The 13,546-nt window shown below is 38.5% G+C and overlaps 1 protein-coding gene across 1 annotated transcript; it reads right to left on the bottom strand.

Moving 5' to 3' along the window:
* Positions 1-9,670: 9,670 nt before the first annotated feature.
* Positions 9,671-13,279, bottom strand: LOC110912164. Its single transcript, XM_022156836.2, has 4 exons — positions 12,798-13,279; positions 12,657-12,712; positions 11,606-12,451; positions 9,671-10,247 (listed from the first exon to the last, which is right to left on the bottom strand). Exons 1-4 carry the CDS (start codon positions 13,030-13,032, stop codon positions 9,888-9,890), a joined length of 1,497 nt encoding a protein of 498 aa, XP_022012528.1. The 5' UTR covers positions 13,033-13,279; the 3' UTR covers positions 9,671-9,887.
* Positions 13,280-13,546: the final 267 nt, after the last annotated feature.

Below are 13,546 nucleotides of genomic sequence, written 5' to 3' on the forward strand. Positions count from 1 at the left end.
GGAAGTCTAGATGTCCATCAAGGGGACTTCATCCCAATGCAGACCATTGCTTCCACTGGTCCCTCCGTTATCCCCGAATCCCAGCAATATGGATTCACTAACTTGAACTCAATGGGAGGTAACGCTTTAAATAATCATCTTACTACTAACCATGGATTCATGCAGGATACAGGTGTCAATCATGCTATGGCCAGGGAATTGCAGAAGCTAAAAGATATGATCTCAAGTGTTCCAGGGGTAGTCAAGCCTATCCCAGAGATTGCAGATGGAAGCCACAAGGTATCTCGCTTTGCACCACCAATTTGTGATGCAGAGGTGCCCAAAAGGTTCCATATCCCTACTATGAAGCTGTATGATGGTACAACGGATCCAGAGGAGCACATAGCACAATACAGGGAGAGGATGGAGATCAATCCTATCCCAGAAAAGCTGAAGGAAGCATGCCTATGTAAAGGATTTGGATCCACTCTTACTGGATCAGCTCTTAAGTGGCTGCTAAGTCTTCCCCTTACTCTATTACTTCATTTGCTAATTTAGTTAATTTATTCAATAACCAATTCTCTTGTAGTAGAAAATTTGAAAGATTAACCAGTGATTTATATAGGGTAACCCAAGGTCATAATGAATCATTAAGGGATTACATAACTAAATTTAGTAAAGAATCCTTGGACATTCCCAACCTGGATATGGCTACGGCTGTTGAAGCCTTCAAAATGGGACTGCTTAAGGATTCATTATTCTATGATGATCTTGTTATGACACCATGCAGGAATTTAGATGAAGTAAGAACTCGGGCACTCAGGTTCATCCGGCTGGAGGATGACAAGAGGATCCAGGAGAGACAAGTAGGATCCTCAAAACAGGAGAAGCAAGGATCCTCCTTCAAGAACAACAAATTCAAATCCTACCATAGAAATGAGAACCAGAATGTGCACGCTGTTGACCAAGAAGAGGATGATGAGGATTATCCTCCAATCTCAGAATATTGTTTTTCCGTTGATAATCATGAACTAATCCTTGCAATGCAGAATCTAGGTGAAAAAGCTAGGTGGCCCAGGAAGAATGATAAACCATCCGGGACTAAAGACAAGTCAAAATGGTGTGCATACCATGAGGATTTCGGGCATCTAACTGAAGAATGCATAGCTTTAAGAAAAGAGATTGGATATCTGTTAAGCAAGGGGCACCTAAAAGAATTATTGGGAAGAAAAAAGCAAAGGACTCAGGATCCTGAAAGGATCCCTGAGAAGGCTCCAGCACCTCCGGCAAATGCACAAGTGATCAACTTTATTTCCGGAGGATCAGACATCTGTGGTACATCCTTCTCGGCGGCCAAAAGACATGCAAAAGAGTCAAAAATGGATAATGGAGAAAGGCCTATTAGAACATCAAGTGTCTCAGAGGGGAAGATAATTACGTTTGATGAGGATGATCGCGTCAATATTCAGGATCCTCATCATGATAGTTTAGTTATTACTATCTTTATCTCTAACCATTTTGTTCGCAGGATCCTTATCGATGGAGGAAGCTCAGTGAACATTATCCAGCTTGATGTTCTGAAGAAAATGGGTATCCCAGAATCAGACATCACACCAAGATCCTCCGTGCTTGTAGGATTCAGTGGAGAAACGAAGAAAACTCTGGGGGGCATCAAACTCCCAATCTACGTGGAAGGATTACATAATTATCAGAAATTTTGTGTTATTGACTGTTTGTCTTGTTGCAATGTTATCCTTGGCAGACCTTGGATACATGATATGAAAGCAGTCCCATCCACCTACCATCAATGTGTGAAGCTCCCTAGCCCATGGGGAATAATCAAGATCGACAGTGATCAGCAGGAGGCTAAGGATTGTTATACCTCATCCATGAAGCCAACCTCGAAGCCAAGGGAGCAATAGCAATTACAGTATCCTCCGAGGAATGTCTTGGAGGCAAGGGAACAAGATGTGGACAAAATCCTCTTGGATCCTAGTGATCCTGAATCAAAAATCTATATCGGATCAGGGATCCTTGGCAAGATGAAAGAAGACTTAATATCCTTCCTCAAAAGAAGAAAATCTACCTTTGCTTGGAAACATGAAGATATGACAGGTATATCAAAGGATATTATTACTCACAAACTTGGCATTGACAGTTCTATCAAACCAATCCATCAAAAAAGGAGGAAGTTTGCACCGGAAAGGAATGCCATTATCCAAGAAGAAGTAGAGAGACTACTTCGAGCAGGTATGATCAGAGAGGTAAAATATCCAAAATGGTTAGCCAATGTGGTCGTTGTCCAAAAGAAAAACGGAAAGTGGAGGGTATGTGTCGATTTCACTGATTTAAATAAGGCATGTCCCAAGGATCCTTTCCCATTACCCCACATTGACTCCATGGTGGATGCAACAGCGGGGCATGAACTGTTAACCTTTATGGATGCATCATCTGGATTCCAACAAATTCAGATGGAACCATCTGACCAAGAGGATACAGCCTTTATGACCCCAACAGGTTTGTATTGTTATATTGCCATGCCTTTTGGATTAAGAAATGCAGGTGCAACATATCAAAGGCTGGTGAATATGATGTTCAAAGATCAAATTGGACAAACTATGGAAGTATACATAGATGATATGGTAGTCAAATCAAAGAAAGCTGAGGATCACCTAAGGGATTTGGAGGAAGCATTTGATATCCTTGATAATTATAACATGAAGCTTAATCCTTCAAAGTGCCACTTTGGTGTTAAGGCAGGTAAATTCCTAGGATATATGGTAACTCAGAGGGGCATTGAGGCAAGTCCGGAGCAAATTAAAGCACTAGTAAACATCAAGTCCCCTGCCAATGCTAAGGATGTGCAAAGGCTAACAGGCAGGATAGCAGCTCTGAACAGGTTCATATCAAAATCCTCAGAAAAATGTAAAGAATTTTACGATATCCTAAGGAAGAACAAGAAGTTTGAATGGACTGAGAAACATGAGAATGCTTTACAAGCCCTTAAAGAATATATGTCCTCAGCACCAGCATTATCAAAACCCGAGAAAGGAGATGTGTTATCCTTATATTTGGCGGTATCCTCAACCGCTGTAAGCGCTGTCCTTGTTAAGGATCATGAAGGTACATAATATCCTATCTACTATGTAAGTAAGAGTTTACTTGATGCCGAATCCAGGTACTCACACCTCGAAAAACTTATTCTTGCATTAATCATGGCATCAACTAAGTTAAGGCATTATTTTGAAACCCATACTATTGTTGTTAAAACTAACTTTCCAATTAAGAATGTCCTCAGAAAACCAGAGATGTCAGGAAGAATGGCTAAGTGGGCAGTAAAGCTTAGTGCCCATGATATAAGATATGAGCCAAGAACAGCCATTAAATCCCAAGCACTAGCTGACTTTGTGGCTGATTTCAGTAGTGATCTACAAAAAGAAGCAGAATTGGAAGTCCAACAGCTGGATGAGACCAAGGATCCCTGGATACTACACACTGATGGATCCTCAAATGTCAAGGGCACAGGGCTCGGGATACTACTAAAATCGCCACAGGGGGACATAATACCCCACTCCATAGCCTGTGAGTTCCAAGCAACTAACAATGAGGCTGAATATGAAGCCTTAATTGCTGGCTTGCAAATTGCTAAGGATATGGGGGTGAAATATCTTAAAGTATATGTAGACTCATTATTGATCACCAATCACTTTAATGGATCCTATGCTGTTAAAGGTGAAAAACTAACCAAATATTTAGAGATAGTCAAAGAATTGGCACTCTCTTTTGTCTCTTTCAGCTTAACACAGGTACCAAGGGAGGATAACACGGAAGCTGATGCATTGGCCAACTTAGGGTCATCCTTAAAAATTCCAGAAGACATAAGTATCCCTATCATCCATATCCTGGCTCCTGCTATTGAAAATCAAGTGGCCATGGAAATAGAAGAGGATACTGCAGTAATCCCTAGTGAAGAAGCTCAATCTTATGCAGGATCATGGGTCTCACCAATCATAAAATACTTGCAACACGGAGAGATTCCGATGGGAGAAAATCCTAGAGCTTTCAGGATCAAGGTATCTCAATTTACAATCTTAAATAATGTGCTATATAAACGATCCCTTGCAGGACCATATTTAAGATGTATTGAGGATCCTGAAATTGAAGAAGTGTTGAGAGACTTCCATGAAGGAGATTGTGGAAACCACACTGGGGGCAGGGCATTATTCTCAAGGATCCTTAGAACAGGATACTACTGGCCAACCATGAAAAGGGATGTTGTAGAATATGCTAGGAAATGTGATCCTTGTCAAAGACACAGCAATATCCTTCATCAACCAGCTGAATTGCTACACCCCATACCATCCTCTTGGCCATTCATGAGATGGGGAATGGATATAGTTGGCAAGCTCCCTAAAGCACCTGGTGGAAAAGTATTTATGCTTGCCATGACTGACTACTTCTCTAAGTGGATAGAAGCTGAAGCTTTTGCTCAAGTCAGAGAAAAAGAAGTTATATCCTTTATCAAAAGAAACATTATAACTAGATTTGGCATTCCCTCTGAAATTGTATGTGATAATGGTTCCCAATTCATTGGAAGCAGAACTACTAACTTTTGTGACAGTTGGGGAATCAAGATGATAACATCAACACCAGTTCATCCACAAGCCAATGGCCAAGCAGAATCATCCAACAAGATCATCATCAACAATCTGAAGAAGAAGCTAGGATCCAAGAAGGGAAAATGGGCAGAGGAGTTACCTTATGTGCTATGGGCTGACAGGACAACTCCCAAGAATGCCACTGATCAAACACCTTTTTCTTTAGTATTTGGGGCAGAAGCAGTGATCCCAACAGAGATGGTGATCCCAACCGCTAGAACAAGTGCTCGTGATCCTGAAGAGAATGCTACAATCCTGGCTCAGGATTTGGATACTATTGAAGAAATCAGGGATCTGGCTAGGATAAGGATGGCAAGCTACCAACAAAGAATGGCTGGTGCTTACAACAAAAATGTTAGGATAAGGAAGTTTCAAGTCGGAGATATGGTGTTGAGAAAAGCATTCCAAAACACTATTAATCCTGCTGACGGGAAGTTAGCACCAAAGTGGGAAGGCCCTTACTTGATTGAAGCTGAAGCAGGAAAGGGGGCATACAGATTGCTAACCATGGAAGGAAACTTGTTACCAAGAGCCTGGAATGTTGTTCACTTAAAGAGATACTTTATGTGAACATGATCCCTCAAGCATGTGATCCTTTTATTGAAGTATCCTCGAAGGATCCAGGTGATGTCAGTGATCTTTAATCTGGTAATGTCCTTATCTTAAAACATTTACATTTCTTTACTTTTTACCAAAGGATAAGGATCCTGTATCCTTCATCCTCTTCTCACGAACCATTTGAGTTATGATAGTTCAGGTATCTACAGCAAATCGTCAAAGATCTTCAAAAGCAACGCAGATCCTTGGGCTTGTCCCCAGTTATCCTTGGGATTATCCCCAGTTTCCGCCAGCAGCGCACGATGATCCTGATATAGTTCACGTCTTTGGGACCAGTACCCACTTCCGGGGCTGACAACCTCATCGTACTGGCTATACCCAGGATCCTACGTATAATGGTAGACGTACCATACATCCGTTCATAAGGTTTCTAACGTTTTCACGTTAGCTAAGGTTTTGACATTTTCATGTCACTAAGTTTGGATAGTCGCCAGTAAGGGCCATACTCCAGTTTACATACGATCCTTTGGGCTTGTCCCCAGTTATCCTTCGGGCTTGTCCCCAGTTATCCTTTGGGCTTGTCCCCAGTGATCCTTTGGGATCATCCCCAGTTATCCTTTGGGCATGTCCCCAGCTACTAATTTATCTTTTACATTGGCTTAGTCCCAAGATATGTTCCATTTTTCAGGTTCTCGAAGTTAAACAAATAAGGATCCTTAATCCTTATCGTATGGTTATCTTGATTAAAGGTTAGGATCCTAACTTGGATCCTCAGGTATGATCCTTGACTATTTTGATTATACTTAACAACCCCTACACTTTGACAACTAAAACTATGATCCTTGAAAATTTTCAATGATAGGATATTTGATCTAGGATCATATCCTAAATTTATTAAACATAGGTTTGCTCAACTCTTGTTACTCTAACAAATATGTTTCTAAAAACTGGGAAATAAGAAGATAAATAAAGGATAACAACACGAGATAAGCCAGAAAGATTAGAGTTATATTATTAACAAAAGGATCTTAAACCCTTTCAAAAAGTTGTCAAAATTGCCAACCCACATTTCTACCAGCAAAACGTGGCCCGTCCACATGGGTTGGCAAAGGGTGTCCATTGTCTATGCGGTCTTAGCAGGTGCAGGAAATTAAAGGCGACAGGATCACAAAGGCTTCATCCCCCAAACAGAGGATCCCTCCACCTTTTGCGATCCTACCTATTGTTCAAAGGATCCAGGATCCTTAACCCTAAAAACTATTGTTCAAAGATTACAAACCATAATTGTTTCAAACCACAAACAAACCACTACCAAACTCAAAAAAATTGGGCTCCGGCCTAGTCTCGAAATATCCATCATCGCCCAATCCAGCAGCTCACACCTTTGCTGCTCCATCACCACCAGCTTCTCCACCCTGATCCTTGTCAGCATCACCGCCCTCCAGCATTGGGATCTCCTCTGCTTCGTCCTCATTCTCCAGCTCTGCCAATCTTGCCTTCCAACCCTCCACGTCCCATGAGCTCTTGTCAAAGGCAGGATCCTGAGCCTCCGCAGCCATTTGTAGTTGTATCTTGTACATAGCAGTTGCGGCAGAGACCTTGGCATCCTGGATGATCTCCTGCTTCTCGCCATCCATGTCAATTAGCCTTTGAGCAGCCTCATCCTTTGTAGCCCGGAGCTCCTTCTCAAGATCGGCTATCTTGAGATCCTTTAACACGCCCATTTGTTGGAGGTCGGCGATTTGGCTCTCCTGATCCTCGACGTGGCCAAGGCAGAATATACAAGCAGGATATTCGAGAAGGATAACCAACAGGGGCAATGATCCTTACCTCATTGACATAGTCAAGGAACTGTTGGCGGATCAGGGGAAATCCTTGGAGATCCTCAGAAGTCTTCCTCTTCTTCCCCTTACCTCTAACAGGTGCTTTAGGAGCCGAAGCAGAGGGACTGGCAACAGAAGCCTTCTTTCGTGAAGACTTGACGTTGGCAAGTTCATCAATCCCGAACTTGGATGCAGACTTGGCAGACTTAGCAGGTTTCCCAGCGCCTACACAACCAAAACAAGATAAGTTCCCTTACTAACTAAACAGTCTTACATATAACTTACTTTTTAATAAGGATACTTACTTGACATAGTGGCAGATGCGGAGGATACTTCTTGAGAATCTTGGACGGTGACTTGAAAACTTCTGATTTCAGGATCAAGCTTCTTGAAAGCAAGGACCCTCTCTCTGGCAGCAGGGGTTAACTTGAGATGAGCAATGGAGACAGCTGCACAATAAACAAAAAACAAGACATTAGTGATCCTCATCATAAGAGATCAGTCTGATGGTGATCCTTCCAGGATCCTCTATCCTACCATGGGTGGCCCACTCCTTGGGCAGATCATTCCCATCAGGGAGGGAATCCCTTCTCACAAAGAAGAAACGACGCTTCCAGTTTGTGTCATTTTTGGTAACTTTCAAAACAGGGTGATCCTCCCCGGCCTTCCGTTTCAGCAAATATCGATGAGAACCAAACGTGGTAAGATCATAAAGCTCGGCCAGCTCTGCCATCCCTAAATCAATCCCCTCCTGCTCGATGATCCTCTCGAAGGTATACAAGACCCTCCAGATCATCGGCATAGCTTGGATATAAGATATGCCGGTCAGAGAAAAGAAAGATTGGGTGAAGGCCGGAAAAGGATACGAATATCCTATGGTAAATGGAGTTGCAGGAAAGATCACCCAGGTGTCTGAAACAAAGTCACTCAAAGCAGTGGATGTGAAGGATTTGAAAACAGCATCCGCCGGAAAGCAATGACGAATCCTATCTACATGAGCATCGGTAAAGCAACATCTCTCCGTAGGAGAATCCTTAATGATCCCTTGGCTTTTCAGGGGACTGCTCTTCTCGTGATCCTTATGGGGAGAGTTTCGGAGCAACATCCTCACAGCAGAATAAAAACAGGGGAGCAAAAAAACAGAGCAAGAGAAGGAAGAATGGAAAGAGAAGAAAAGAGAATACCTGATCGATCTTCGGTAGCGATTATAAAGGGAAGATATCTCGAATTTAAATGCAGAGTGATCCCAACCCTATCTCCTATTTATAATCATGATTTGCAGGGATTGTCACATCTATGACGTAAGGGTTGCAACGGCTAGTTCGATATTAACGGCTAGTTATCCGAGTCATTCGTTGCAGATAAGATCAAAGCAAAATATAACTCGTTTTTTTAAAATAAACTCCTTATATTTTGGGGGCAATTGTTAGGGCTGGATTTTTATTATACGTGATCCTTACACGTGATCCTAACCAGTGATCCTTGTTTATTTGGCAGACAGTGATCTTCAGAAGGACTTCAGGATCAGGATCATGGACCATTACAGGATCCTCATGCTAACAGTTACCTTCGTTTAATACAATGATATTTTGCAGGAACATCTAGCAGGATACGCTCTTAGCATCATAATCAAGGGACGCGTCTTCACAATTATAGCACGAGCTAAATCAGAGATAGACGTTGCAAAGGATATGGAAACTTAGCTTGATTTATGGGCGGCAATTTAGGCTAGATTGTCTTTTATTTCTAAAGGGGTAATGAGCTGATTATTAGTCTTTTACCTAAAATAGATCACCTACACTTGTATAAATACCACTCTTCCTCATTCGGAAAAGAACACAACACAATTCTCACACGCTTAGACACTCGAAACTATAGTGATCCTTGTACTCAGCTCATTATCATCCGAAGTTGTAACTATATTTTTCTTATATTGAAGTTGGTGATCGGTAGTTGCCATCACCCGAGGTTTTTTATGCCGGAGATCATACATTGATCAAGGGCTTTTTCCTCGTATAAATCATTGTGTCTTTGCATATTTCTCACAAAAGTGATCCTTTACTTTTATAATTAACCAAGCATCATACCCCGTTTACATAAAGTTTGGTTACATTATTCTTGTGTGATTTTTGACCAAAACATTATATAGTATTATATATAGTGTTATAATACACTTCTCACACTTTAGTCCCTTTTTACACTATCCTTACCCTATATATATATATATATATATATATATATATATATATATATATATATATATATATATATATATATATGATATTTAGGCTGGGTTAAACTAATCTTTACACATACAAAATATATATAAAAATACAAAAAAATATATTAATTAACTTCGCCAACAATAAACCTTTTAGTTTATGTTGCCGGTCCTAAGCCCAGGTAAATGAGGGTTTTTCTTATATAGTGTTTTTTTTTTTCTAAAAAAACCTCGAGTTTTTAATTCGCTTTAGGCCACTAAAATGGTTAAGCCGGCCCTCTTCATGTTTATTCATTTTATCCATAGGGCTAATGACTTTGAAAGTCAAATTAGGGGATTCATGACACGATTCAAACAACATTTAGTATTTTATTCCCTTTTCTTTTAAAACTCTTTTAACTTTCCTTATCAACTAAACCTACAGCACGTTATTTTATAAAATCACAATTCTTTGACTATCATCACATGTAACTTGTAACCATATTTTCATTTTTCAAGCCTATTAACATTTTCGTATTATATATAGAAAAGCGGAAACCAACACAATAATTACGAATATCGTCATCTAGTGAAAACCTATCTTCTTCACTCTTCACATAAAGCTGACTTTCCATATATGCCTTCTAGTTCTGTATTGCTCCAAAATGATCACGAGAACCGCACATGTGACGTCACCATGTCAGACACTGCGGGTCCCACCATTTCCGTTACAATCTCATGTACCAAATTCTTTAAAATCTCACTCTCTAATTCTACTACTAAATCCGTCATAAACTCTGTTGACAACAATCGCCACATGCTCCTCCCCATATCCCACTCACAATCAGTTGCGCTTGTTGCAGTGGCAGCGGCGACGGTGGGGTGACGATGTTTTTCTAGTTGGTGATAGATTGATGGTTGCAAAGGGTTAGAAGAACATGTGGTTGTGGTGTTAGTAGTGACTACTGCCTTGAGATTGTGTGTGTCATTTGATTTGTACGATGACTTCTGATTACTAGGTAAGGACACCTGCAAAATCAAATATTCCTTAAACATATATATTGTATAAACCAATAATATTATTATTCACAACACATTTCAAATTTAGATTGATGGTATAATACGAAAAACAATAATATTTTTTAATTAATTCAAGAGTAAATTGCGATTTTGGCCCCTGTGGTTATATCACTTTTACTCTTTTAGCCTAAAAAGAATCTTTTAACATCTGAGCCCCCAACTTCTTTTTTTTTCTAACATTTTGGTCCCTAACACTAACTCATCCATTTACTTTTAGAGGCCAAAAGAGTTAGAAAAAAGACGTTGGGGACCAAAATGGTTTGAAAAAAAGATGGGGGCTCAGACATTAAAAGATTCATTTTGGGGCTAAAAGGGCAAAAATGATATAATCACAGGGGTCAAAATCGTAATTTACTCTTAATTTAAAGTTTGTGTTTAAATAAAATTTAAAAGTGTCACTTTCGCTTCCAACATAATGAGTAAATTTTGAGATTTGGAATGCATTCTAATGAAAAAAAGAATCTGGCTGACATAAATTAGAAAATTACATTTACTAGTATTTCTGTCCCAAAAGATATAAAAACAAAAAAAGTAATTATCTTTTCATTTATTGCTTTGTTTATTTATCATAAAAAAATTTATATTCTTTTGAACGACTTGATTCTTTTTTAGACGTACACCTATAGATTCTTGCCATTCGAATAATATAAAATAAAATAATATACACCTATAGATTCTTGAAACAAAAAAAATATCTATATTTTATTTTAGTTATAAAAAAACTTTAAAAAATAAAATTCATAAAAGTAGAAATAATTTCAGATAAAAGATGTCATACCTGCTTTTGAGATAGATTCTTGAAACAAAAAATATGTATATTTTACTTTATTATGAAATAATATAAATAAAAAACATTTAAAAAATAAAATTCATAAAGGTAGAAATAATTTCAGATAAAAGATGTCATACCTGCTTTTGAGATAGATTCTTGAAACAAAAAATATGTATATTTTACTTTAGTTATGAAATAATATAAAATAAAAAACATTTAAAAGTAAAATTCATAAAGGTAGAAATAATTTCAGATAAAAGATGTCATACCTGCTTTTGAGATAGATTCTTGAAACAAAAAATATCTATATTTTATTTTAGTTATGAAATAATATAAATTAAAAAACATTTAAAAAATAAAACTCATAAAAGTAGAAATAATTTCAGATAAAAGATGTCATACTTGCTTTTGAGATAGATTCTTGACACAAAAAATATGTCTATTTTATTTTAGTTATGAAATAATATAAATTATAAAACATTTAAAAAACAAAATTCATAAAGGTAGAAATAATTTTAGATAAAAGATGTCATACCTGCTTTTGAGATAATCTTTTTGTTGAGCAAGATGACGTCATCTCTTTCTTGAAAGAACGACACTTTTTTGGCAATGCAGTTGACTTTTCTAGTTGACTCATTTTCTTCAACCTCAAATCGTATCTTTCACTTGCAATTCTCTTAATTTTTTCATCTTTCACTACGTTCTTCAGCTTCTTCACAGGCTTTTGATGCATCTTTACTGTCTGACACTTTGATTTCACCACTTCATTTGACAACAACCGTGAGTTTGAATTTGAAACTGGTTTATTGAGATTACTTTTAATGTCCAACAATCTAAGCTTTGGTGAACTTGTTAACTCTCTTGATTCATCTCGTTTTGCTTTCCCGATAGTCTCAGTAACTGGACCCTTTTTCGGTCTAACCAAAACGAGATTCAAGTCTCTTCTGTGACATTTACCTCTAGCAGTCGGCGACATGGTACTATTTGTTATATCAGTACCAAGTCGCCGACTGCTTCTTTCCCTTGTTTGCACCATGATTTGTTTCGTCTCCGATTGTAGAAGTGACTTTTGACCATTACTACAATTGTAATTATTTTCTTTGTCGATTTGTAGCGAAAGCCGGTGGTGGTAATCGTTATCCGTTGAGCGCCTACCAGCGGTTGATACTCTAGGTGTCACGGGTAACGAACGAGTGTGATGATTTGCGTTTGTTGTGACGGATGAGGCGGACGCTCTCGGGGAAGAATATTCAGGCAGTAGATCAAGACCCATTAGTCTTGCAACGAGATTAGGTGTTTTAACGCTAGGAGAGTTGCACGATTCTGAAGATAAATCTTCAATGAAATTTGACCGGTTTGTTTTGATCTGAATTTTAGCCACCTTCAATTAAAAAAATATATTAAAATAATGTTTTTTTTTTTTAATACAATACACCCTCTAACTCTACTCTTAAATACTTTTTTATTTTTTTTTAAATGCTACAACATCAAATGTTCTAACGAGGAACACATTTCCAACACATCTTATTACGCTACAAAGCTATTTGATAATTTAAATTATATACTAAAAATAGTAATCAACTTACTGGTATGTTTAAGTTGGTTTGAGGTGACTCTAAGCTATTTCTTGGTGCTTCAATGCCTGTAATAAAAACAAAAAAAATACAATATTAATATCTTTTTCAAAACCTAAAAACAAGTAGAATTCAAACCATTTAAACACACACCTTGAAGAGAAAAGCTAGAAGAGTGTTGATAATCCGTAAAGCCGGATTCGGACGACATAAATGACGGATGATGAAAGTGAAACTGATGGTGATGAACATCAAACAAATTGTAAATTGCACTCATGCAACCTGAAGACCAAGTGTTCTTGTACTTTTCTTTTTTACCGGTGACCACAGATGGTGATTTCCCACCATCTCCGGCACCGGTAACCTTGAATAACCACTCTCTGCCCATCGGAAATTGATCAACAATGATAATTGAACAACATGACGAAATGATAACACCCTTTTGCAGCTTTGATGTCTTTCTCTCTCTTGTAGGGTTTTAGAGAGAGAAAGAGATGAGATGATGGATAATGGATGATGGGTTCTTGTTGTTGTTGTTGTTCCGTTTGTGTTTATTGAAAAATACGAGGTGGAGGTGTGGTGGATTATGGTGGTGGTAGGGTTGAATATATATATTAGTCAGTTTACTGGGGATCCGAACCATGTACCCGTTTTATTTTTTGAATTGGACTACGTTGGCTATTTATTGCTATTTTTGACTCTCTTGGTTAAATCCAAAGGCTTATAGTTTTTAGTGTTTTATTTATTTTTTTTAACAGCAAGGAAATATGTGTCAATCATCGTGACACCGGGTATTGTGATCAAAGCTGACTATTTGATCATCGCTAGCCCCTTGGCTTTCCCAAATGCGCGGAAACAAGCACGACAGTGGAATAATCGGCAAAACCTCGCCTCTCATCCAA

Source organism: Helianthus annuus, chromosome 15 (genome assembly GCF_002127325.2).
Source record: "Helianthus annuus cultivar XRQ/B chromosome 15, HanXRQr2.0-SUNRISE, whole genome shotgun sequence".
In the NCBI taxonomy this organism is placed as follows: Eukaryota; Viridiplantae; Streptophyta; class Magnoliopsida; order Asterales; family Asteraceae; genus Helianthus; species Helianthus annuus.

Bases quoted from the DNA above. Each gene is read 5' to 3' on its own strand.
- LOC110912164 (XM_022156836.2), bottom strand. From the start codon at position 13,032: ATGGGCAGAGAGTGGTTATTCAAGGTTACCGGTGCCGGAGATGGTGGG. The intron at 12,713-12,797 runs GTGTGTGTTTAA...TTTTTATTACAG, and splicing joins TTCTAGCTTTTCTCTTCAAG to GCATTGAAGCACCAAGAAAT. The intron at 12,452-12,656 runs GTAAGTTGATTA...TTTTAATTGAAG, and splicing joins AAACCAACTTAAACATACCA to GTGGCTAAAATTCAGATCAA.